Here is a 22,987-nt window from a genome sequence, read left to right on the forward strand (position 1 = left end):
CGCCGGGCAGTGCCCATCCACCCCCAGCACCCCCGTGGGGGGGAGGTCTGGCTGGCAGAGCCGCTCCTCCTCCAGCAGCGAAGCGGTTAATGCCGGACGCTCCTTTAACCCCGGCCCCCCAGCCCCAGCCCCGCTGCCGCCGGCACCGCGCCGTCCTGGGCAGGTTCGCTGGTCTGGGGCCAAGGGGAGGGCGGGCCCGGGGCAGCCTTTGTCCCAGGAGCGGAGCTCCAGGTAGGGTCTGACGGGAGCAGCGGCCGGGAGCGGCCCGGTGAGCGTCGGGCTGGGGAGAGGCTCGGGGAGGCTCTGCATGGAGCAGGGCTGGGGGAGAAGGGTGGGGGGCTCAGGGCCCGGCCGGCAGAGGGGCTGGGGGTTGAGATAAACCCTCTGGGAGGGCTGGAGGGGCAGCGGGGAGAGGGCTGGGGCGGCAGGGGGGTGCCCGGGGGTGCCCGGGGGTCCGAGGGGCAGGGAAGGGACACAGAGGGGGCAGGGAGAGCACTGATGAGCCCAGCGCTGTCGGAACCGATCTGCCCGGCAGAGATGCTCCCGGCGTGCAGCTCCAACCTCGTCCTTACCGTCTTAAGAGCTCTTTTGTCATTCAAATCCTTCACGTACCCGGTGCTTCCCGCTCTCCCGAGCCGCAGTTTAGAGCCTGTCAGCTGCCAGGTGCTGAGGCTGTTGCAGGGAAGCAGCCCCTTTGGCTTTGTTTCTCCACTGCAATCTCTTACTGATGCCTTGGGGTTTTGCTGGGACCTGAGCTCCAGCAGGATGAGCAGGAGGTGCAGGACCTTCTCCTTTCCCCACTGGCCTTGCTGTCAGTTTTGGCACGATGACTTGGCCTCAGGGTCATGTGTGCCCAGATGAGCTGGAGCTTTCTTCCTATTCCCTTCTGCCTGTCCTTGGGACTGCAGGAGAGGCTTGGAGACCTCTTGGACACCATCCCTGTATGGCTGCTTACCTGATGCAGCATCATCCATGTGTTCCCTTGCCTGGAGCAGTGAGGATCCTCTCAAGGGCACCTGGGCAGTGGTCTCATGGGATGCATGAGGGTGCAGGGTATGATCTGCATTTCAGAACCTGCCTTCCAAATGCTGGGGTGTGAGCTGGGGGTTTGGGGCTGTTCTTGCAGGTGGGAGGAGGAATGGACTACAAAGGCAAGGCTGTGACAGGTCTGCAGGCAGCTACCTGTGTCTTCAGCCTCATTGCTCTCATTCTGACCGTCGTCAATGTGAGGGATGTGCTCCTGCCACCCAGCACCAAGGTAGGGTCCCCAGGAGGAGAGCAGCTGCCCACAAAGGTGCTGCCTGCCCCTTGGTATAGGATTTACCTTGATATAGGATTTACCCCAGGTTTCGGGCAGGCTGTGCTGTTTGTCACTAAGATGGGGACAGGCTGGCATGCCAGGTGGCCTGGCAGAGTTTGGTCACTGTGGCTGGCCCTACAGTACATAGAGCCTTTTCACCACAGAGCACTGCCAGCTCAAAGGGCTTGGGATGGAGCCTTGTCCCCAACACAAATGGTGACAGCGGTGCCACAGGGCTCTCCCTGCTCTGGTGACAATCCTTGGTTTGGCCACTCCTGTTCCTCTTGCCCACCAAGCTGCCCAAGAGCTCTGCTGACTCTCCAGGAGCTCTGCACCCACCAGCACCCCGTGTCCCCTCTGTCTCTCCCAGTATGGACTGGTGTTTGATGCTGGCTCCACACACACAGCTCTCTACGTGTACCAGTGGCCCGGGGACAAGCAGAACGACACCGGCATCATCTCCCAGGTGGGGACCTGCACTGTGTCTGGTGAGTGTCCTGGGATGTCTCCCTGCCTCTCTCCCAAGCCCCTGCTCTGCTGGGGTCCAACTTGCCATGGCAGGTCCGTGCCAGATGGGGTAAATGCCCCAAAGGACATTTACTTATTGGGCATTTATAGGTGCACAGGGGGTGTTTATTCCTATTGCAAAGGAGCTGTCAGTCTTTGGCACCAGGGCTGCTCTCTGGAGGAAGAGCCCAGGCTAGCGAGGTGGGGTAGGGTCAGTGTAATGGTCCATGGGCTGGCAAAAGCCACCAGGCTGGGACAGAGGTGCCTGGGCAGAGGGGAGAAGGCTCAGACCTCTCCTCGACCTCAAATCCAGGCTGTGCTACTGCGATGTGGCAACTCCTGGTGAACTGCAGAGTCCTGGCAGAGGGCAAAGGGTAACCAGAGGGTGCATGGCCTAATAATGCTGTGCAATGCTTGGAGGAAGGTAAATAGTGACATTACCAACCCAGAGCCTGTCCCAGCTCACCACAGCACTGCTGGGTCCTCAGATCTGGTGCCAACCTATAAAAATAGGAACTCAAACTTCAAAAGCTGTGCAGAGAGCACTTCTGGCTGTGCTCACCCTGCCTGCAGGAGAAAGGAGAGCCTGCCCCTTCCCCAGGGGATGAGGAAATTGCTCTGCCTGCCATCTGAGACCTGAGGGACCAGCTGGTCACCAGGAGACAGCCCCATCCCTCCTGGCTGGCACTGAGCTTGCTCCATCACAAGGTGCCCTCTTGCAGGCCCTGGCATCTCCAGCTATGCAGAGGACCCCGCTGGGGCTGGAGCCAGCCTGAGGCCCTGCCTGGACAAAGCCATGGAGATTGTCCCATCCGAGCAGCAGCGGGAGACCCCAACCCTCCTGGGGGCCACAGCAGGGATGAGGCTGCTGAGGTACCAGCACTGCCCGGAGCTGAGCACCTGCAGCTCCTTCCCCACCTTCCTGATGGGCTGGGACATGGGGCTGGGTGTAGTGAAATGAGGCAATCAGGTGTTGCTAATTATGAGGTGGGAGGCGTGAGCTTGTGTTAAGCCCACCTGTGCCCAATTAGGGCTGAGCCCAGCTGCCCATGAGCAGGATTGGGCGACCAAAAAAAAGGTGAGCTTCTGAATGCATGCTCAAACTCACAACCTTGGCATTGCTCAGATTACCTTTTATTGGTCACCCAGTCCTGCTCATGGGCAGCTGGGCTCAGCCCTAATTGGGCACAGGTGGGCTTAACACAAGCTCAGGCCTCCCACCTCGTAATTAGCAACACCTGATTGCCTCATTTCACTAGAGCTGGGGACATGGGGGCTGAGGGCATGGGGACATGGAGAAAGGATATGGGGACATGGGGACTGAGGACATGGGGCTGAGGACATGGGGACATGGAGAAAGGAGATGAGGACATGGGGACTGAGGACATGGGAACATGGGGCTGAGGACATGGGGACATGGGCACAAAAGGCTGGGAACATGGGGACATTGGGGCTGGGGACATGGGGGCTTGGGGTTTGGTGATAAGGGGGAGTTGGGGTGATGGGGCCATGGGGGGCACAGTGGGCAAGGGACATGTGTGTCACGGGGCTCTGCAGCAGACGCAGCTCCTGCTGTCAGCCCTGTGCTGAAAGCTCCCAGCCTGTGCCTCCTCCAGCCTGTGGGGTTTTTTTTTCCTCCCTGGGCAGGGAGCAGAACAGCACCAAGGCCCAGCGGGTCCTGGCTGAGGTCGCCAAGGTGATTGGGGAGTACCCCGTGGAGTTCCGTGGAGCTCGGATCCTGACGGGGAATGAGGAGGGCTCCTTGGGTTGGATCACAGTCAACTACCTGCTGGAGACCCTCGTGAAGGTGCGGGCTTGGGGGGAGAGCCAAGGGGAATAAGCAGCCTCTCTGTCCCTGTCTGTGCTGCACTCAGGTTTCTTGGTTCCCAGAAGAGAGAAAAAGAAGAGTTTTAGGGCAGCAGTCCCCCAACTCAATGCAGCCCCTTTGGGGGAACTGCTCATTCAGTGCCACTGATGCCATTAGGATGCTCCAGGGTCTTTGTGTCCCTCTCAGCATTTCTTTGTGCTCTCCATTTACAAAAGGGTCAATTTTGGGTATCCCTGGGATGCAGCAGTGTTGGACCCTGGATGAATGTGTTACTCTTCCCCTCCTCAAAGTCCCTGGATCAAAGCTGCTGTGCAGCAGCCAAGGGACAGAGCCCAGGAGCTCATGGAGGTCTGTGTGGAGCGAGGAGGAGATGGGCGAGGAGAACTGAAAGAGAGCCAGGACATGGAAGGTCCCTCAGGGGCTTCTGAGTCCCCAAAAGCTTGAGGGAAGGGCCAGGGGCTGTGAGTCCCTCCGGGTCAGCCTAACACTTGCTGTGTTATGGGTCCAGTTTTCCTTTGCAGAGAAATGGGAACATCCACGGGACACGGAGGTTTTTGGAGCTCTGGACCTTGGAGGTGCCTCAACACAAATCACCTTCCAGCCTGGAGTGCCCATTGAGGATGAGAACACTTCCATGTTCTTCAGGCTTTACGGCACCAACTACTCCCTCTATACCCACAGCTACTTATGCTATGGGCAGAACCAGGCCCTGAAGATGCTGCTGGCAGCTCTTCACCAGGTACTGCAGCCCCTGCTCCCCAGGATCTGCCCAGCCCTTTCCCATTCCCATGAAAACGTCTTCCAAAAGCAGGGCTGAGCTGTGGGGTAGGGTCTGGCTGGCATCCCAGCCCCAGCCCTGCTCACAGTTCCCGCTCTCCCCAGGCCAGCAGGTCTCTCCAGGTATCCCACCCCTGCTACCCCGAGGGATACCAGGAGAACATCCCCACAGCAGAGCTCTACAACAGCCCCTGTGTCCGTGCACCCAGCACCCCCAGCTCCTCAGAGGTCCTGACAGTGACAGGGACAGGGGACCCAGTGGCATGTCAGACGGCCATCCGGAAACTCTTCAACTTCAGCTGTGGGGCCAACAGGACGTGCGGGTTCAACGGGGTCTATCAGCCCCCCCTGCGGGGACAGTTCTTTGTAAGGAGCCTCGGTTTCCCTGGGGGAGGGGGTGGGAGAGGGCTGGGGGGTTTTGGGGCAGCAGAGGCTGTCTGAGAGCCCAGGGAAATGGGGAAAAGTCTGGAGTGCCCTCCCTGCAAGCTGGGCTGTGCCCAACACGTGGTCGTGTGATGGGTGCTCACCGGTGTTCAGGCAGCCCCTGAGTGATTTTGTCCCAGCACTTGGGGTGGGGGTTGTGTCCCAGGGCTCCCCCCCAGCGGGTTTGCTGATGGGGGAGGTGGCATCCTCACTGCAGGGACCCTGGGATCCTCAGAGCATCTGTAAGGAGAGGCAGGGTGGTCTCTGCTCCTGGGGTTCCTCACTAAGCTGCCAGCAGGCAGGGAGAGGGCAGGGGGTGGGATTCTCCTCTGCCACTGTTGGTGGGGAAGGAGGTGACCCCAGAATTGGTCCTATCTGGAAACCTCCTCTGTGCAGGGAGGTGGCATCTGCCTCCTGCAGTGTGCCAGATATCCCTGTGGGAAAAGGGAAAATCTTCTCCTAATGGTCTGAGCTCGCTCAGAGTGTGAGTAGCAGCCCCAGGACTTGTTGAGCAGCTCCAGAAATGGTGGGTGCTGGCTCCAGAATCCTGGCAATCACTCTGTTGCTAAGCAAGAAGGGCCTTGGGTCATTTTTCTTTTGGGGTGAGGAAGGAGATGAAGTTTTTACCATCTCCCCTTATCCCCAGGCCTTCTCTGGGTTCTACTACACCTTCAGCTTTCTGAACCTGACCAGCCAGCAGTCTCTAAAAGAAGTCAACTCCACTATCCAGACCTTCTGCAAGAAGAGCTGGGCAGAGGTGAGAGCAGCAAGAAGCCCTGTGCTTATCCTGTCCCAGATCTCTGCCTGGCTGTTCCCTAGGCCAGGGAACATCTCTTTCTCCATGTCCCCAATGTCCCCACAGCTGGAGAAGAGCTTCCCACAGGCCAAGCAGTTCCTCCCCACCTACTGCTCTGTGGCAATTTACATTTTGACTTTGCTGCTGGATGGCTACAAATTCACTGAGCAGACCTGGAGCAGCATCCACTTCAGCCAGCAGGTAAAACACCCCTGGCACTGGGTTTGGGCAGGCAGCTCCAGAAATGTGTCCCCAGGTAATGATCCCAGTGTCCCCAGCACACTCCTTCTTACCTGTCCCCACCTCTGACACCAGCGTGGTTCTGATGCAAACCTAAGATCATTCTGCAGGGTTCAGGGAAATGCAGAGCAGGATTTGGCCACCTCTGTCTCTGCTGTTGGGCAGAACTGGCATCAGAGAGGTGATGGTGGCCCCATGACTAATTAGAACCAGAGTATGGCCAGATTTGAAGGATCGTGGGGAAAGGAGAAAGCTCAGATCCCAAATCACGGGCAGGTCACAGGAGTACATCTGGAGCAGAGCTGTCACCAGCTGCTCAGGGAGGTGGTGGAGTCACCACCCCTGGAAGTATTGAAAAAACCTGTAAATGTGGCACTTCAGGACATGCTTTAGTGGGCATGGTGGGGTTTTTTTGGGTTGACAGTTGGACTCTATGATCTTAGAGGTGTTTTCCAACCATGACAATTCTGTGATCCTGCCACCCTTCAGCCCTGGCACAGAGAGGAAAGCTCTCTGGGGATCTGCTGCCAGGTCCATGAGTGAAATCCCAGCTGGGGCAGCTCCTGGGAGAGGTGCCAATCCTTGCACCTAAGCTACAGGTGCCTAGAGAGGCATTTTTGGATCTTTCCCTCTGCTCTCTCACCTCAGGCAGGAAGCACAGACATGGGATGGCCGCTGGGCTTCATGCTGAACTTCACCACCATGATCCCCACAGAGGCCATGGAAGATGCCAAGGTGCAGCAGCCCAGCCTCTGGGCAGGGGCTGTCTCCTTCATCGTGCTGGCCATGGTGGCAGGACTGGGGGGTATTCTGCTCCAGTGTTTTTGGGACACTGAGTAGCTACCAGCTTCCTGACTAGAGGCACCCTGTCCACTAAACCAGGCAGGGAAGAGGTGCAAAAGAAGGTGAAAGGAGAAGAACGAGGGCATTATACTCATCTCCATGAGGAGATCTGACTGGATCGTGCCTGTAATGATGCTGAAGATGACAGAGGTGGCTTGAGGTCTAAGTACCTGCAAGATGAAAAGACTCCTGACTCGAGAAAAACCTTTAATCTCACTGACAAAGCCTGACTGAGGCGTGGTGGCTTGATGAAGCCAGATGAATTCAGACTAGAAATAAAATCCTTTTTGTTTTCCAAACTGGAAGGTCACTAACCAGACTGGCACAGTTTCCTTGGCACTGCCAGTCCTGCTGGGCTGCTTTCCCACCAGCTGTGGGAGGCAACTGGTGATGGAGAGCAATGGTGACCTTATCTGTATCTTTCCCTGTGTGAGATGTGCAAGATTTTTGTAGAATGTGACAGAACATGTTCCCAAAGACACTGTCAGCTGCTTTTAAAAATATTTACTGGCATATCTCAGCAGAAAAATACAAGTGGAAGTTCATTTCAGAGCTGCCAACTCTGGCTCAGGGTTTATTTTATATTCAAATCACATAGCCCAGCTTTGTCAGACACCAAATCCCAAGCAGGTTCCAGTTCCAGGCACTTGAGCATTTTATTCAGGACAGCAGAGCCCAGGCAGCAGAGCTCAGCTGCAGGAATCACTCATTTCATCCCTTCCAGCCCAGCACCAGGCTGCCCAGCCCTCTCCAAAGCCCCAGTCTGGGCTGCATGGGGTGTTCCACAGCTTCTCCTCTGAGCCGCAGGACTCCTGCATGGAGCAGTAACATCCAGGCAGGACTTAAGAGCTTAAGAAAAGAACCAAAGGCAGCTGGGCTGAGGGCTGCTCAGAGCTCTTTGGCTCTGGCAGATCCATGGGATATTTGCTGTGGAAGATGGCACATGGTGCTCCTAACCCAAGGTGTTACCCAGTATACCCCACTGCAAATTGGTTACAGAGACCTTCCCAAAGAGCCTTCTGTCTCTGGTTGAGATGAGGATATGTGACCCAAAAGCTTGGGGACCTGGGCTCTGCCTTCTGCTTACATGGTTATCCTGGACTTCAGAGTGAGGCTCAGCCTTCCCAGCCTGAACTTGAGCAACAAAGGAGAAAGAGTGAAAATCTCCATCCAGAGAAACCTCTTCCCACCCAACAGTCTGAGATGCCACACAGACTTTTCCCATAGCCACACACCAGTTCCTTCCCCCTCTTCTCTCTGCCTGCCAGGCCAGGTCTGGGAACAAACTGTAGGAAATGCTGTTGGAGTGCTGGAACTGAGCCCATGGGATCTGTGAGCAGGGGACATCTCCAGCCCAGTTCAGCAGAGTTCCTGGCTATGGAGTGGTGTCTCCTACCCCTGGGTGACAGAGCAGGTGGGCAGGAAAGGCTCCTGACTGCTACAGGAAGGCAGCACCACACCTGAGCTGGGTTGCAAAGCACTTGGGGAAGATTCCTGTCTTGCCATTGCAGCATCCTTCGAGCCAGTCCTCATTCACTGGGGAAACATAAAGGAGCAGGATGAGCCCTGGGCCATCAGAGTGGGGTTAGCAAGAGTTTTCATGGCTGGAACTTAACTCTGGACAAAACCCAGCACAAGCCAGTACCTCTTGAGAGCCTGAGACAGCACAGGAGAGCCCATCTGCTCCCCAGGTACTGCAAAATGCCAGGCCAAGCCTGCAGACACACCTTCAGAGAGGATGTCCAGCATGTCTCCCTTGCTGAACTCCAAGTCCCCTGGTCCCTGTGCAGGGTAAGGGTGCTGAGCCAGCATCCGGTAGAGGATGGGTCTGCCCGCGTGGGAGTCCAAGTCCTACAGGAAAAAAATTCAGCACAGAGGTTGCAAGGCAAAGCAGAGACTCCCTTAGAGCCCAGCACAGCAGAGAAGTTTGTCACAGCCATGTACCTGGCAGCAGAGTGTCACCCTGCCATCTGTCAGCTGCTGCCACATCTTCCCGAGATCCTCCTCTCCCAAAACTTCACCCAGGGCTTTGCCATCTGAATTCCTGTAGCTGCAAGGGGTCATCAACGGGGCTCAAATCATTTCAAGACAAACTTGGAGACAATCCTAGCCCTTGGGCATCTTCCAAACCCCCTCTGTAAGCCAGCTCTGAGCTTGTTACCTTGCACAATGACACAAGGCCACCCTGCATGCTCAGCAGCACTGTTAGGGAGGGACACTGTTACCTCTTCATACACTTAGTGAGGGGAAGATCTTAAACTCTCCTGTTAAGTCCCCAGGGCTGTCACTCTCAGGGACACCTCACCCCAGGATCAGCTCCCACATTGCTCTGCCCTGATCCCTCTGTATCCCAAAGGCTGAGCTGAGCAGGAGAAACTCCAATATACAGCAGCTGCAGCTGTGCAGAGTTTTTCCTTCCATTTTCCCATTTCCTGACCATAGTACAAGTCTCCTGGGTAAGATCTTTGGCTTTTAAAGCCCCCAGCACACACGCTGGTCTCCAAACCTGGTAAACGAGCCCCGTGAGGATGGCTGTGTGCCCACGTCTGTGCTCAACCTCTGCTAGAATTCTCTGACCCCGATTAAACAGTCCCAGGAGACCAGAGGGCAAGGTCTGCATCCTCAGTGACACTGCTGCTGCCTTGTCCCACACCCAGAGCACCAGAGCCTGCCGTGTACCTCAGTTTCCCCTGCTCTGCCTGCTGAGCAAAGCTGTCCCGCAGCAGAGCCCGCAGCTGGGGCAGGGCCGGGACCTCTCCAGCCCTCAGCACCACGCTGCACTCACAGCAGGCTCGCAGCACAACAGCTCTGGCTGGCTTGGATGAAGCTTCTCCTCCAGCTGGTGGGACCTGATGAGAGATGTGGCACCAGGGGCTCATATTGAGGCATTCAGGACTCAGGAGAGGAGACCCAGAGACAGCCCCACACGGCACCGAAATGCGGTGTTGGATTTCTGGTGGCTCGTGACAAATGCAAAGCCTGGGAGCCCAGGTTCCTCCCCTGACCCAAGAAGCCCATTTCTGGGCTGGATCACAAAGATATTTCCCAACCCCAAACCTATATCTGAGCAGGGCCTCGATTCCTCCAGCCAGCTGGGGAGCTGCAGCCCAGATCTCGTGTTCTGCTGCCTTCTGCCTGAAGCAGAGCTGAGCAAAAATTACTCCAGAAGTCCTAAAAAGAGGGGTGGCAAAGACAAAAGGGGAGCAGAGCTGATCTGCAGCTGGTACTGCCAGTGAGGTGCTCACAAGAGCAATTCCAGTTCCATCACACAGAGGTTGGTAACAACATGGAGGTGCATCAGAGGACATCATCCCAGAGGAACACAAATAGGAATTAATTGTGGTGCCCAGGCTGAGAGGGACAGAAAATGCCCCACAGGAGGAGGGGAGATGGGAGGGAAGGTATTCCAAGAGCAGCTGTCTCCTGCAAACTGGGCCTGAGAGCACTGCTGGGTGAGGGGCTCTCAGCTCCTTGGAGGGCAGCAAAAGGGAACTGCCCTGGTGAGCCTCAAGCTTGAGCTGCCCCACAAAACTGTATGGTCACAGAGCTGGGAGTGGTGGAGGGAAGACCACACAAGAGCCCCTCCTTGGAAAGGGAAAACGGGCAAAGGAAGAGAGTTTTTTCAGTGATTTTAGGGCATCTCAGGAATTTTGGGGAATCTGGCTAGGGATCTTCCCCTTTTGACAGCCTTGATCTCTTTAGGTGTAGCAGCTTCAGCTTGTGAAGCACCTTACCTTGAAGTCCATTTGGGCACCAGCATCATTTGCAGAGGCATTTTCTCCCCCAGATTCTGCAGAGAGCAGAGGAACAGCTCCTGCAGTCAGGAGAGGCAGCAATTCTGCAAACCCCCCAGCACAAGGCAGCTGTGGCTGCAAGCAGCCCCCCAGGGTACTGCTCAAGCAGGTGGGGTTGGACACAGCTCCACATAACCCCCAGCCCAGCCCCTGGCCCAGGGATACCTGGCTTCTGCTTCCCAGGGAGTCTGCTGGGAGGCACCTGGGCAGGAGGGAGGGGAATCCCATCACTGATCTTCTGCAACAGAACAACAGCAAAATGGAGTGAGCAGAAGACACCAGAGACTGAATCACAGAATGGTTTGGGTTGGATGGAACCTTACAGACCATCTTGTTCCAATCTCCAAGCCCCATCCAATCTTCAGCACTGCCAGGGATGGGGCAGCCACAGCTTCTCTGGGCACCCTGGGCCAGGGGGTCACCATCCTCCCACCAAAGAATTTCCTCCTAATATCTAATCTAAATCTCCCCTCTTCAAGTTTTAAACGATTTCCCCTTGTCCTCTCCCTGCACACCCATCCAAAAGCCCTCCCCCAGCTCCTGTTCATGAGCACTTGGTCTTCACTTAGGGTGCCTCAGGATTTCACACTCTATGTTTCCCTTATACAATTATCCCAACGTGTGATAATCTTACAAATAAATGTCACACAGGTATTTCTTGCTCCTTCCCTCATCCCTGGCTGCAAGGTTGTCAGCTCACCCATTTATCCATCTTGGAGGCAGGTTCCAGGAGGGAGCTGGGTATACGCAGCTTCTGCAGGACACGAAGCAGAGCAGAGTGAGAGCTGAGCTGCTGCTGTGGCAGAGGCAGCCCCAGGTCCCTCTTCTGTCACCCCCCTGCACTGCTTCAACCCTTTCAAAGCCACACAGCCTGCTCACCCTGACACACAAGGGCACTGCCTCTCTTGCTCAAACAGCTCAGATCTTTTAGTGGTACTGTGAAGAATCTTTTTAAATCCAGGCAGATAATACATTCAGTGGATCAACTGAACCCAGGTGTGCATTGGCTCTCTCAAAGAAGTTAAACAGAGGTGAGAAACAGCTTCTGTCAACAAAAGGTTTTCCATGTTGTCACATTGATCAGTTTCTATTCAATCTGTTTTACTACAGTTCCCTTGTCTGTAGAAACAGATGTCAGATTTGCAGGGCTGTCAGATTCCTCAGGTCTTCTCTAGAGCCCTTTATAAAACCTTCCTGCACAGCTGAAACCCTCCAAAAACCTTCCTAAGGTTAAATTAAGAGCCATTACACACCAGGAAAGGACCAACCTGTCTCCTCAGCTCCTTAGAGATCTGAGGTGACAAATACTGCTCTAAATGGTTGGTCCTTGGTCAAGTCTGCTTATCCTACACGTAGAATCCTGTATGGTGGAGAACAAAAGTGCCCCAAAAGATGCCCTTGCAGAGCTACACAGGGGAATGGGAGAACCTGGTGGGAGAGAAACCTGTGATTATCAACTGAGCTGTGGGAAGGAGCTCCTGAACTCATCCTCTGCTCTGCAGTGCTACAGGTGGGGGATCAAGGAAGGTGCTCAGAGGGTTGCAGCAAGGTCCTGTTCACAAGCAGGGCTGTGGTCTCTTCTGGGGAGCAGGAAAACCACCCCATTCTCCTTACCTGTCCATCATATATGGCTGTAGCCCAGCCATCTGCTCCTCTTGCCAGCACAAAGACCAAACTCCTGGCTTTCACTGCCAGCTTTTCTGAGTCCTCAGGGTGATAGAGGGACAAAACCCGACAGTAGCCTGTCTCACTGTCTCTGGAAAGAAAGAACAAGAACATCTTTACTGACCCAGAGTTCTGGTGCTGGATGGCTTTGATCCAGAATACTGCACCAATTCAAACTGGCATGGGCCAACAGTTTCAGTGTTGGGAAATGATGGTTTCCATGGCTACTCTTTGGTCCAACTGGGAGCAAAAGGAGCATGGAAAACAGCTGTCCCATTTTTGTTATACTAATAAATATCCTACACATCAAAACAATTATTAAACTCAGCCCTGAAACACAGTATCATTAATAAAAAAAATTACTTTCATGTTTTTTGAACTGGGGCTGATTTTGGCTCAATAAAGCATGGCTGGGACACGTGCTGGGAACTGGGATGGGACAGCTGAGCATCCTCTGCTACAGACCTGGGCACAACCTCTCTGTGCTTCCATTCCCCAGCCATGGCATGATCCATGCCTGATTCCCACAACTATGGAATCAATTCTTGCAAACTGCCCTGAGATCCTTGCAGGAGAGACGTGACTGAGCTGCAGTGGCAGATGCAGCCACACAAGCTTCTGCATGTTTGTCATTCCCTCCACCCTTGATGAGAAGTGGGTGTGGATCCCACCGAATCTTCAGACCAAGATATCAGAGAAAAAAAACATGAAATTCAGAATAAAAAGAGTGAGAGAAGAGTTAGAGCAGGGTAGAGGTGAACACTTACCTCAGAGCATCAGCACTGTGTTCATAGAATCCCTGTTTCTGGGGGAGGAACAACAACAGCATCTATTTATAACAGTGTCTTATATAGCAACAGTGCCATCTTATTGACTGTGCCTCTGAACACCACCCTGAGCTATGTCTTTGCTTTTGAGGGCATTTGTCACAGCACAACAGCCAGAGGGAAGTTTGCTGCTCCACACCTTAGCAGGATGTACCTCCTGTTTCTCCCCTTCCTGCTTTATCCCATCAAAGGGGGTAACAAAACCTTTTCCCCTGCTAGGAAACTCCTTCCACAGTGCAAGCCAGCCATGCTTAGGCTGAAAAATTTTACTGAAGTGCTGAGCAACTGCCTGTTGAGCACAGCAAGGTCTCCACTGCAGTTCTGACATGGTGAAGAGACAAAAATTCATCTTCAAAGGGCTGGAGACTCCCAGAGCTGTATCCCAGGCAATGCTGAAGCCCACCACCCAGCTTTGCACTGGTTTTTTCAGTAATGTGTTCTTACCCTCCTGGTGTTGGGATCTGAGGCCCTACCTGGAGCTCCATGACAGCTCCATTCCTCCTTTCACAGCTATGTCCTGCTCACCTGAAGTCTGAGAGGCTCAAAGCCAAAGTATTCATCGTTGGGAATGATGGATGAGATCACCTGTCAGAGGACATAGAAATGACTGAATCCAAGCTGGATGAAGAGGCTCTCACACTTCATGCAAGGTTATCTACTCAGATATGAGTCCTTCTGACAGCCTACAGCAGGCATGAAGCAGAGCTATGCACACAGCAGAAAAACCAGAGCAGGATTCCCCAGAAAGCCCCAACTGTTCATGTCCTTGAGGTTTTTTTATCCTTTCCAAGGTTTCTTTAAAATTAATTAATTACTTTCTCTTCCCTTTATCCATCTCAGAGCTCTCTGGCCCGTGGCACTTGTGCTGGCTGCACTGGTGACAGAAGGGACAGAGGAACACTCCTGACTTGCCTTTGACAAAGGCAATGACAAAGCATTTGTTTCCCAAGTGTCTGTGAGTAGGAGCACACTGAAGGAAAAGGCTCCTCTTGCAAATGTCATTGGCACCAAAAAGCCAACCACAGGGCCCCCAAAGAACCTGCTCAGATTTATCAGAGTTTCAAGTAACCAAGACTGGGAAGGTTTTTTTTAGCACCAAAGTGCAGTTTTGATAGCAGAGGTGGCAATTCAAAGACATTTTGGCTTTTGTGTCCCAGAGGCTGTGACTGGCTGAAAGACTTCACAGTCTTGGGTCTCCCGCAGTGGGGTGCTCAATAGTTATGCTTTCTGGAGATGTCAGAAGGTGGGATTTCCATCTGCTTGTTGGTTATCTTAACAATCAGGTGTCTGTTACCTTGGGTTTGCCCAGGAAATCTTTTGAATCCAGCTGTTCCACTTCCTTCTTTCGTGGTCTGAAAAATTCCCCGAGAGGAACCTGCATAGGCTCTAAAACCAGACAGTTCTGGGGCAGGGAAAGCAGACAAGGGAAAAGCCATCAATTAATACAACATGAAACACAGAGCAGTGAATGCAAGTATAGCTTCCCTATGTGTGCAGGATCAGCTCCAGGAAGACACTGGGACAAAATTAATGGCTGTGAGCTTGAAAAAGGTCACTTAGGTCTGACAAGCACATGCAAATGAAGAGCTCAGCAGCCACTACCCAGTGATGAGTCAAAGACTGACTGCTGGCATGGGATGGGTGGGCAGGGAAGGGGAGTGAAGTTTATGAACCAAATCTCTAAGCATTTCTGTCTATTTGCCTTCTATTGTCTCTTTTTTCTCCTCTATTCAACCTCTGAGCAGCAAGCTCATAGCAAATATTAACAAGACACTAATGGAAAGCACAAACATGGTGCTAGAAGATCAGATTAGAAACAAAAATAATTTTCTTATAGAAAGGATTCAAGTAAGATAAGGAAGTATGGAGGTAGCAAAATAATGAACCCTCCAGGAAGAGTAAATCAGAGATCTGCAAGTTGTTCCTGATCACAACAGAATATAAAAGGAAACTGTTCTTTTGAACCAACTCTGGAAATAACCAATCCTTCCCCCTCATCCCATCCCTCCAGTCCTTGTCCCCAGTCCCTCCCCAGCTTTCCTGGAGCCCCTTCAGGCACTGGAAGGTGCTCCAAGGTCTCCCCATTGCAGCCTTCTCTTCTCCAGGCTGAACACCCCAACTCTCTCAGCCTGGCTCCAGAGCTGCTCCAGCCCCTGGATCATTTTTGTGGCCTCCTCTGTTACCTTGAGCCCAACAGAAGTACCCAAGAACTCACTGGGCTGGTTTTACCTGCACCTTCTCAAGGGCCATGTCCAGCACTGCTGTTCTTCCCTCAGGTCTCCACACCACAGCTTTCTCTAGGGTGGCTCTGGCCTCCTGCCACTGCTGCAGCCTGCACTGCACTGCTGCCATGCTGTACAGCACCTGGAGTGGGCAGGGGGAGCAGAAAGCAGAGACCTGGCAGTGAGCAGACACCCAACACAAACTGCCTGAACTCAGCCCAGAAACAGGGACCAGGGCACTGGGACACCACAGCCACAGCAGCACCAACCTACACCCCTCTGGCTGCAGGAAAGACACAGTGAGCAGCACAGAGAGAAAAACTTCATCATCAGAGTGGAAGGAGCTGAAAGCTGCACCTCCAGGTGAGCTCCTGAGTGTGCTGGAGCTGCTTGCTCTGCTCAGGGCAACACCAGATGAAGACTCTGGAACTGCACAAATTTTACTCTTATCCCTCCTGCAACTACGAGGCCAGGCAGGATCTGCATGGCAAGCTCCATGGTTTGGTTTCTGGCTGCAGCAAGGTGATTTTTGCTGCTGTGCTGAGAAATTCTGACTCCCTTCCACTGTAAAAGAACTTAACAAACCATTTCACAGTGCACTGGGCTCTGAATGTGCAAATTGTCAGCTGGAGCTTGTTACCCTCTGGCAGCACCTGAGTCTGGTCAGTGATGAAGCAGCAAAGTGAGTGAGGATTAGAGATGGGGAAAGCTCAATCTGGTGCCTCTGGGACATCTCTTTTTGTCCCTGCTCAGTGCACAGAAAAGCTGCTGGCCCACAGGGCAAAGGTGTGACCTCCCAGATGCCCTCTCTGATATCCTATCTTATCTACTTGGGTGATCAGCCTGTAAATTGCTTCCTGGCATCTGGATGCAAGACAGAGGTGCAGCTAAGAGGATGCTTTCCCTTCACTCCCTAATCCTGAGGGCAGAGGGCTGCTCCTGAACACCTCCAGGAGCTGCAGAGATGCAGAAAGAGGACAGCAGGAGCTGTCACTCAGCTCTGAAGTGCCATCTCCTTGCCAGAGGTAAATATATTTCTGGATGTTCAAACCATAAAGGATATCTCCTGTCCCTTGGGGAGATCAGCTGTGGGAAAAGCTGATGGCACAGTTCTGTGGGAGGATGACATTTGGGTGTTCTGAAAAATGAGCTGCAGGTAGAGATGAGAGCAGGACACAGTGGAAGTGGGATGTGGATCCCCAGTCAGGAGTGGGGAGGGAACAAATCCTGGCAATGCTTCAAGCACTGGGAGTGAGGCCCTGGGTGTTCACACCAGAAAGGGTCCCAACCTCCTCCTGAGGGCCTCAGGGCACTCCTGCAGCTCTGCTCCTTTCAAAGGGAACCTCTTGTTCCCCAGTGTGTCAGCTCAGAGCAGGCAGAGCTCTGGCACTGAAGCTGTTAAAAACCAATGAGGTTTGGGGAATACCAGAGATGCCAAGGTTAGTTTCTTGCTGCCAGGTGTAAGGTGCATGAAGATTAACCAGACTGAAAGACAGGTCTCTGGGCATGCTTGACTTGAGTTACACAATGGCTCCTCACTCTTGCTGAAATAAAGAATTAGATCCTCCCCTGAATCTGCTTTTCAGCCTATGAGTGTGGACAAAATTAACCCTTAGAGTAGACCACAGTTTTGACAAGTCGTTTACACTCTGAGTATTCCAAATATTTACAGTAAATTCACACTGAGAGCTTTTTTGAACAGGATGTAGCAAGTTGACTCCACTAACAGGGTAAGGAGCTGCCAAGTGAAGTGTTACAGAAGCAAAGTGGAGCTGGCAGCCCAGTGGGTCAAGTAAAACACAGAGGTACTGTTAAGACCAGTTGCTACAGGCCTTTATGTATGGCAGTTTTTAAAGTCTTCATTATGGACCAGTTTTGTTCCCATCTGTCTATATTTTAACCTATTTCAGTTCTCAGAGCTGAGGAGTTCACAGAAGTGACAGGAATATTTACACACTTGTAAGTGTGGGCATTACATGCACAGATAACAAACCCCAATGTACAAATTCCTGGGCATCTGAACTTTTCAAACTGTAATTTGCTGAACTCTTCAGAGATGACATTGTTTTATGACTTCCATTATGAAGTTCCTTTAAAAAAAGAAAAACACAAGCAGAGAGTTTTCACTTTTCTAATGTGGTGTCTTGAGAAGTTCTTGGGTTCCCAATGCCTGCTGCTGAACTCCTGAGGGGAAGGACTGAGACTGACTCTTACCTCCCATGCATAGAGGATGTGTCTCAGCCCCAACTGCTTGTAATCAATGAAGGGATTTTCCCTCAGATGACTGAAGGCTGTATGGTAGTCAGAGAGAGCTTCTTCATACCTACAGGGCAGAGGGGAGAGGAGAAACTGAGGAGAAAAAAGCTCAAGGCTGAGCTTGAGCCAGAGCACTGCACACAGAATGGAGAGAAACTCTAAAGCTAAGATGGGAATTGGTCTGAACTGACCCCAGCTCAAACTGAGCTCAAAAGAAGTCCCCAGGCTGCAGGCAGTGGTCCAGGAAGGGCTGTGCAGTGGGGATCCCACCAAGAGACAGTGAGCACAGCAAAAAAAGGTGCCCAGGTGGATGTGGGGGGGTAGGAGCAGCATCTGAGGAGGGCAGGAGCCATGGGGTGCTGGTGACTGTCACCTCCTTGGGTGGGGGACAGCTCTGCCAGCTGTGCTGCCCCTGGGTGTGTGTTCAGGGTAGGTTTGCTCCACTTCTGCTGGCTCTGGCAGTGCTGGGAGCAGAGGGGAACTGGTCCAATGGGCCAGGCAGGGCTCCACCAGCCCTGAGTGCAGCTCTGCTAGCACAGGCACTCAGCATGCAGCTGCTTGATGTGAGTGCAGAACTGCTTGGTTTAACCCCCTCCCAGAAATAAAGACAGCAATTTTCTGGAAATTAAGGGATAGAAAATAACAGGGAAGAGAATAACTGAACTTCAGAGGTAAGACAGGACCTTTAAAATCCTCCACCTGCCTCTGTGAGCAGGATGTCAATGTGATTTAACCCTGGAAACAAAGAGTACTCAGTCCCATGGCACAGAAATCCCAATGTCAGATCAGTGAGACTGAGACCAGAGAGGGAGAGCCAGACCCTGTGAGCAGGCTGCATTTTTAGGAAGGCCAAGCTCACACCTCCCATGTGAAGACATACCAGGCTGAACAGTTCTATTGCTTTATTCCTAAAGAAAATCTAACAGGCACCATAACTCCCTGGCAGCCCCCACATAGAAGCAGCTTCTTTTTCTTCACAGTAATGTCATATATACATATATATATATATATTAGTCACCCCAGGGATCCAAGAGCTGTGCACTTTGTATCTGCTCAGTCTTATCAGGGGTAAGATTTGCTGACCTGTGACCCAGCTTATGAGGCCAAACTGGACTTTATGAACTGGACTTTATAAAGAAGTGAATTTTACTGTCACAGAATCAGAGAATCCTTTAGGTTTAGGCATAAAGAGTGACAAAAGAGGAGAAAATCAAAGACTGAAGCCTCACTGAAGCCTCACTGAAGCCTCACTGAAGACATCAGCCTCACTTACATTTCCAGCTGCAGGTGGACAAAGCCTCTCTGAAAGAAGCCAACAGCCAGGGAGTTGTCCTTTGCAACGGTTCTGTTGAATGCCTAAGGAAAAACACAGACACATCCCAAGGATCAGTCAGGATCTCTCCTGCTGATGCCTGGATGTATGCACCCTGCTGGCCATGCTGCATTCATGCTGGGTGCAGAGCTGTCCCTGGGCTTGTGCCCAGCTCTGAGGACCAGGAAACAGCTCTGTGACACCTTCCAGGTCTTGTCTGTTGAAAAGCTGAGGGTTTTATCCTTCCTTGGTAAAAAAAAAACAACACCAAAACGAAACTGGATGTAACAAAGGAGCTGTGTGTGCCATCCAGCATCTTGCAATGAGAAAACTGTTGCCTGGGGCAGAGGTGGTGGTGGGAGCAGCAGGAGCAGACCAAAGAGGGAAGGATATTTGAGGAGTATGAGAAGAGCTGCATGGGAGGAGGCTGAAGGGCTTCACACTGCCCCTACAAGTCAGTATTTCTGGGAAAGGGAGGAAGTGTGCTGCTTCCTTATCACTGCAGAGATGGCAGGTGGATAAGAAACCAAACCTGAAAGCCTGGACTTCCCTGAGAGTGCCCAGCAGTGCTACAGGGGTGCAAGTATGTTGCAGGAGGTCAGGGAGTGCCTGTGGCTCTTGGTGAGGTGGTGTCTGGCTTCTCTTGCAGCTCTGACAACACACCTTGCTTTAACAGGATGTTTTACCATGCTATAAAAAAAAGATCAAACAAGTAATCATTGATCTACACGGAAGCAGAGCTGAGCTTCTTCCCAGTCAGTGCCTGTTCCTGGAATCACTGGAAGTTTGTGAAGGGACCTTAAAAAGCCCCCTAGTTCCAACTCCCCTCTCACCAGACCTTCTTGTTCTGCTAATAAAATACATCCAGGGACACAGGAATCCCAGCCAGCACCTCAAGTGTCTGTGCAGGGTGACATCTCTTTGCAAAGGCACTCTCCAAAACCTGGGACAGCCAGGTGGGCACAGACTCCATCCACTGCCTGAGCAGGCACAAACCCATGGCTGTTAAAACCCAAAACACAACCATCACGACCTAAGACAACAAAATACACCTCAGAGGTCTCTCAGGCACTGTCGTGCTGTGCTCAGCGCTGTCCCTTAGAGTGTCTGCCCTGCCCAGGGCTCCACAGCTCTGCCCTAGCACCTCCCCACCCCTCAAGACATCCTGAGGTCTTTGTGCTGCTCATTTATAAACAGCTTAAATGAAACCTTTCCCCGTGGGCAGCAGACAGACAGACAGACAGACGTGTGGACACGCTGGGTGCTGGGATAGAAGGGCATTTCCACAGGGCAGGGGTCTCCAGCACTTTGGGAGCTTCTCTGCAGCCCTGGCTGCTGGTGCAGGAGGGGAGGAGCGGGGCTGCAGGGCTCCTGTGTGTCCATCACTGCTCCCATTCCTGCTGGGCATCCAGGATAAGGAATGCTGGATGGGAAGGAGCTTGAGCGTGGAATTAGTTCAGCATTCTGAGTTTCAGCATTATTCCCTCAAAACTCAAAATGGGAAAGTCATGCTGCCCCTTCTGGCACCACCTCCCACCCCTCTGGGTGGGTTCCATGGAATCCCAGACTGGTTTGGGTTGGAAGGGACCTTAAAGCCCCCCCATTCCCACCCCCCTGCCACGGGCAGGGACCCCTCCCACAGCCCAGGCTGCTCCAAGCCCCATCCAACCTGGGCTGAGACATTGCCAGGGATGGAGCTGCCTCTTCCAGTGTCCCGGGACCCCATCCCAGCCCCCCCGGTTACCCCAGCCCCTCACCCGCAGGGCCTCCCCGGGCCGTCCCGCCAGCAGCTCCACGCAGCCCACATTGAAGCAGATCCTGGCCGGTGGCTCCGGGATACCGGCGAAAGCCTCCAGGGCCGCGTCCCAGTGCCCGCCGTCGGCAGCCAACACTCCCTGGTGCCACCTCCGGACCAGCTCCCGGTACGCCATGGCCCGGACTCCCTCACCTGCCCGGCGGGAGGGGGCGGCCCCGGGGCGGGATGCGGGAGGACGAGGAAGTCCGGGCGGGCCCGGCCGCTCCCCTCCGCCTCTCCCGGGACCGGGGACACCGTGCGGGGAGGGACCCACGGGCGGGGGGGGACGGGACGGGGACCGAGCGGTCGCGGGGATCGCGTCCCCACTGAGCCCCCGGGACCGCTGACGTCACCGGGGGGAGCCCCTACCTGGGGCCATTGACGTCACCGGGGAGAGCCCCCTCCGGGGCTGCTGACGTCACTGAGGGGAGCCCCTCCGGGGGCAGTGACGTCACTGAGGGGATCCCCACCCCGGGGCTGCTGACGTCACAGAGGGGAGCCCCTCCGGGGGCAGTGACGTCACTGAGGGGATCCCCACCCCGGGGCTGCTGACGTCACTGAGGGGATCCTCACCCCGGGGCTGCTGACGTCACTGAGGGGAGCCCCTCTGGGGGGTAGTTACGTCACTGAGGGGAGCCCTCCACCCCAGGTTGCTGACGTCACTGAAGGGAGCCCCTCCCGGGGCGGTGACGTCACTGAGGGGAGGCCCACCCCCCCCCCGGGGGCGGTGACGTCACTGAGGGGAGCCCCGGGGCTGGCGGTGCCACAGCGCTCCCTGCAGGCACGGTGCGGCCGCGCTCCCGGGAGAGCCGCCCGGTGGGGGAGCGTGGGCGCGGACGGGAGGTTCCGGAGCGGGTGTGGGGTTGAGGCAGCGAGCGGAGTAACGGGAGCGAGAGGGAATTATTTTGAGTGCGGAACTCCCCGGTTCCCCTCGCCACTTCCGGGTCGGTGCCAGGTGAGTGGCCCGAGCGGCGGCCGCTCCGTTGCGGGCCTGGAGCCGCCTCGGGGCCTCCCCGCCTCAGGGCCCCGCTCCCCGCGCAGCCCCGGCCCAGCCCGGCCCTTGTGTGGAGGAGCCCGGAGCCGAGTTCGAGCCTGGGAAAGGCCCCGGGAGAAGCGGCGAACGGGAGGGGAGGGGAGGGGCGGGGGGCGGCGGGGCCGCTCCGGGTGTACGAGCTCGCAGCCCAAATAAAGCCACGAAGCGTCTCTGGGGCTCCCCGGGTGGTGCCTCCCGGGAGGGGTCTTGAGGGAAGCCCCGGTGCTCAGGGGGTGGTGGGTGAGGAGCGGGGCCCGGTGTTGGGGTTTGGGTTGGGGGGGTCCTTTCCACACCTTGCCAGGCTCTAAGCGGGTGACCCGGGCCTGGCACCGGCTGGGGGGAGCGGTTCGGTTCGGTTGGGTCCCGAGGAGATGGCCCCAGGGTGGAGGAGGCTGTTGGGGGCTGGGGGTGGAGGCCCCCTGAGTGCTGACTGCGAGGTCATGGATCCAAATAATGCCAAATTCTGGGGGTTTGTGTCGCTGGAATTTGGGGGTATTTGGGGTGATTTAGTTACAAGTTACCAAAGGAAGGAACCCCTGGGAGTCCTGTGCAGAGGCAGCAGGGGAATGGGGGGGGGTGCAGGCTGCTCGGCTCCAACAAACCCCCTGAGCTCCCTGCCATGGATTTAAAGGTGTTGGAAAACGAGGAAAAAAAATCATTGGGATTGGAAACACCAAGGTTGTTATTGTCCAGGCAAATGGAAGAGTTAAATGTGCCTTAACCTGATGTGGGCTGCAGGAATGAAATAAAATGATCAGGTAAAGTGTAGTAAAAATGTAGAAGTGTTATAAATCTGTTGGGTGTAGAGGTTAAAGGCTCAAAAACCTGGGCTTGAAAAAGAGATTCTTCCTCTTCAGCAAGGGGGAAGTTATGAACGAGTTTAGGAGCAAATCTTGCATCCTGATCATTGGGTGGAAGCCCTAAAAGAATGGGGCTGTTTCCAGTTGGTTACTGGTGGAATTGGTTCTTTTCTCAAGTGCTGATTATATTGACTCAGATTCTCCAAGGTTTCTAAACTTTGCTGTTAAATTTGCTGCAGACAGGTGGGATGATCAGTGCCCAGCTGCTGCTGTTTGGTCCTGGTTTGACCTTCATGGTTGGGTGATTCCAAGTAGGAGAAGGATTCCCATATCATGGAGCAGGGTGTGTGAAGTCTGGAAGCCATGAGAGCTTCTTGCCAGCAACTCAGAAGTTGCAGAGGGTGATTTAGTTGCCTCAGTGACACGATTTGAGCTTCAGAGTTGTGGAAGAGTTGGTTTGATTGTTGGGGTTTGGTTGTGGGGTTTTTTTTTTCCTCCCCTTTTTCCTCCCCTTTTTCCTCCCCTTTTTCCTCCCCTTTTTCCTCCCCTTTTTCCTCCCCTTTTTCCTC

The 22,987-nt window shown here is 54.1% G+C and overlaps 3 protein-coding genes across 12 annotated transcripts in view; 2 read left to right on the forward strand and 1 right to left on the reverse strand.

Annotated features, from left to right (window-relative positions):
• The first annotated feature begins 137 nt into the window (after window positions 1-137).
• LOC103533457 (ectonucleoside triphosphate diphosphohydrolase 8-like) lies at window positions 138-7,013 on the forward strand. Of its 2 annotated transcripts, none has more exons than XM_030460957.1 (10): window positions 138-231; window positions 1,127-1,258; window positions 1,671-1,788; window positions 2,530-2,680; window positions 3,455-3,614; window positions 4,144-4,374; window positions 4,518-4,778; window positions 5,482-5,592; window positions 5,698-5,832; window positions 6,520-7,013. In XM_030460957.1, the coding sequence occupies exons 2-10, from the start codon at window positions 1,139-1,141 to the stop codon at window positions 6,709-6,711; spliced, it is 1,479 nt and encodes a 492-aa protein (XP_030316817.1). In that variant the 5' UTR covers window positions 138-231; window positions 1,127-1,138; the 3' UTR covers window positions 6,712-7,013. The 2 variants fall into 2 exon arrangements, with proteins under 2 accessions (XP_030316817.1, XP_030316816.1); XM_030460956.1 differs by having other exon boundaries at window positions 186-268.
• A 95-nt stretch (window positions 7,014-7,108) lies between these two features.
• Window positions 7,109-20,750, reverse strand: NOXA1 (NADPH oxidase activator 1). 5 transcript variants are annotated; one of them, XM_030460947.1, is made up of 16 exons: window positions 20,548-20,667; window positions 20,000-20,213; window positions 18,752-18,834; window positions 17,437-17,545; window positions 15,230-15,364; window positions 14,295-14,402; window positions 13,526-13,585; window positions 12,941-12,978; window positions 12,123-12,264; window positions 11,209-11,262; window positions 10,674-10,746; window positions 10,449-10,504; window positions 9,394-9,563; window positions 8,659-8,764; window positions 8,442-8,565; window positions 7,109-8,250 (listed from the first exon to the last, which is right to left on the reverse strand). In XM_030460947.1, exons 1-16 carry the CDS (start codon window positions 20,595-20,597, stop codon window positions 8,153-8,155), a joined length of 1,620 nt encoding a protein of 539 aa, XP_030316807.1. In that variant the 5' UTR covers window positions 20,598-20,667; the 3' UTR covers window positions 7,109-8,152. The 5 variants fall into 5 exon arrangements, with proteins under 5 accessions (XP_030316807.1, XP_030316806.1, XP_030316809.1 ...); XM_030460946.1 differs by having other exon boundaries at window positions 10,449-10,528; XM_030460949.1 differs by lacking the exon at window positions 20,000-20,213 and having other exon boundaries at window positions 20,548-20,750.
• Window positions 20,751-21,387: 637 nt separating this feature from the next.
• EXD3 (exonuclease 3'-5' domain containing 3) overlaps window positions 21,388-22,987 on the forward strand; it is a 215,484-nt gene continuing 213,884 nt past the window's right edge. For all 5 annotated transcript variants that reach the window (XM_030461428.1, XM_030461430.1, XM_030461425.1 and 2 more), the window contains exon 1: window positions 21,388-21,540. The gene's annotated coding sequence lies outside the window, so the exon portion shown is untranslated. The remainder of the gene's footprint in view (window positions 21,541-22,987) is intronic.

This window comes from Calypte anna, chromosome 17, assembly GCF_003957555.1.
Source record: "Calypte anna isolate BGI_N300 chromosome 17, bCalAnn1_v1.p, whole genome shotgun sequence".
Lineage (NCBI taxonomy): Eukaryota > Metazoa > Chordata > Aves > Apodiformes > Trochilidae > Calypte > Calypte anna.

What these genes read in the sequence shown, in the direction of transcription:
- LOC103533457 (XM_030460957.1), top strand. Translation starts at nt 1,139, where the DNA reads ATGGACTACAAAGGCAAGGCTGTGACAGGTCTGCAGGCAGCTACCTGT. An exon ending in TGCTGGAGACCCTCGTGAAG is followed by an intron (nt 3,615 to 4,143) that starts GTGCGGGCTTGG and finishes TTATGGGTCCAG; the next exon opens with TTTTCCTTTGCAGAGAAATG. An exon ending in TGCTGGCAGCTCTTCACCAG is followed by an intron (nt 4,375 to 4,517) that starts GTACTGCAGCCC and finishes CGCTCTCCCCAG; the next exon opens with GCCAGCAGGTCTCTCCAGGT.
- NOXA1 (XM_030460946.1), bottom strand. Translation starts at nt 20,597, where the DNA reads ATGTGGGCTGCGTGGAGCTGCTGGCGGGACGGCCCGGGGAGGCCCTGC. An exon ending in GTCCACCTGCAGCTGGAAAT is followed by an intron (nt 17,546 to 18,751) that starts GTAAGTGAGGCT and finishes TCTGCCCTGTAG; the next exon opens with GTATGAAGAAGCTCTCTCTG. An exon ending in ATTTCCTGGGCAAACCCAAG is followed by an intron (nt 13,586 to 14,294) that starts GTAACAGACACC and finishes GTCCTCTGACAG; the next exon opens with GTGATCTCATCCATCATTCC.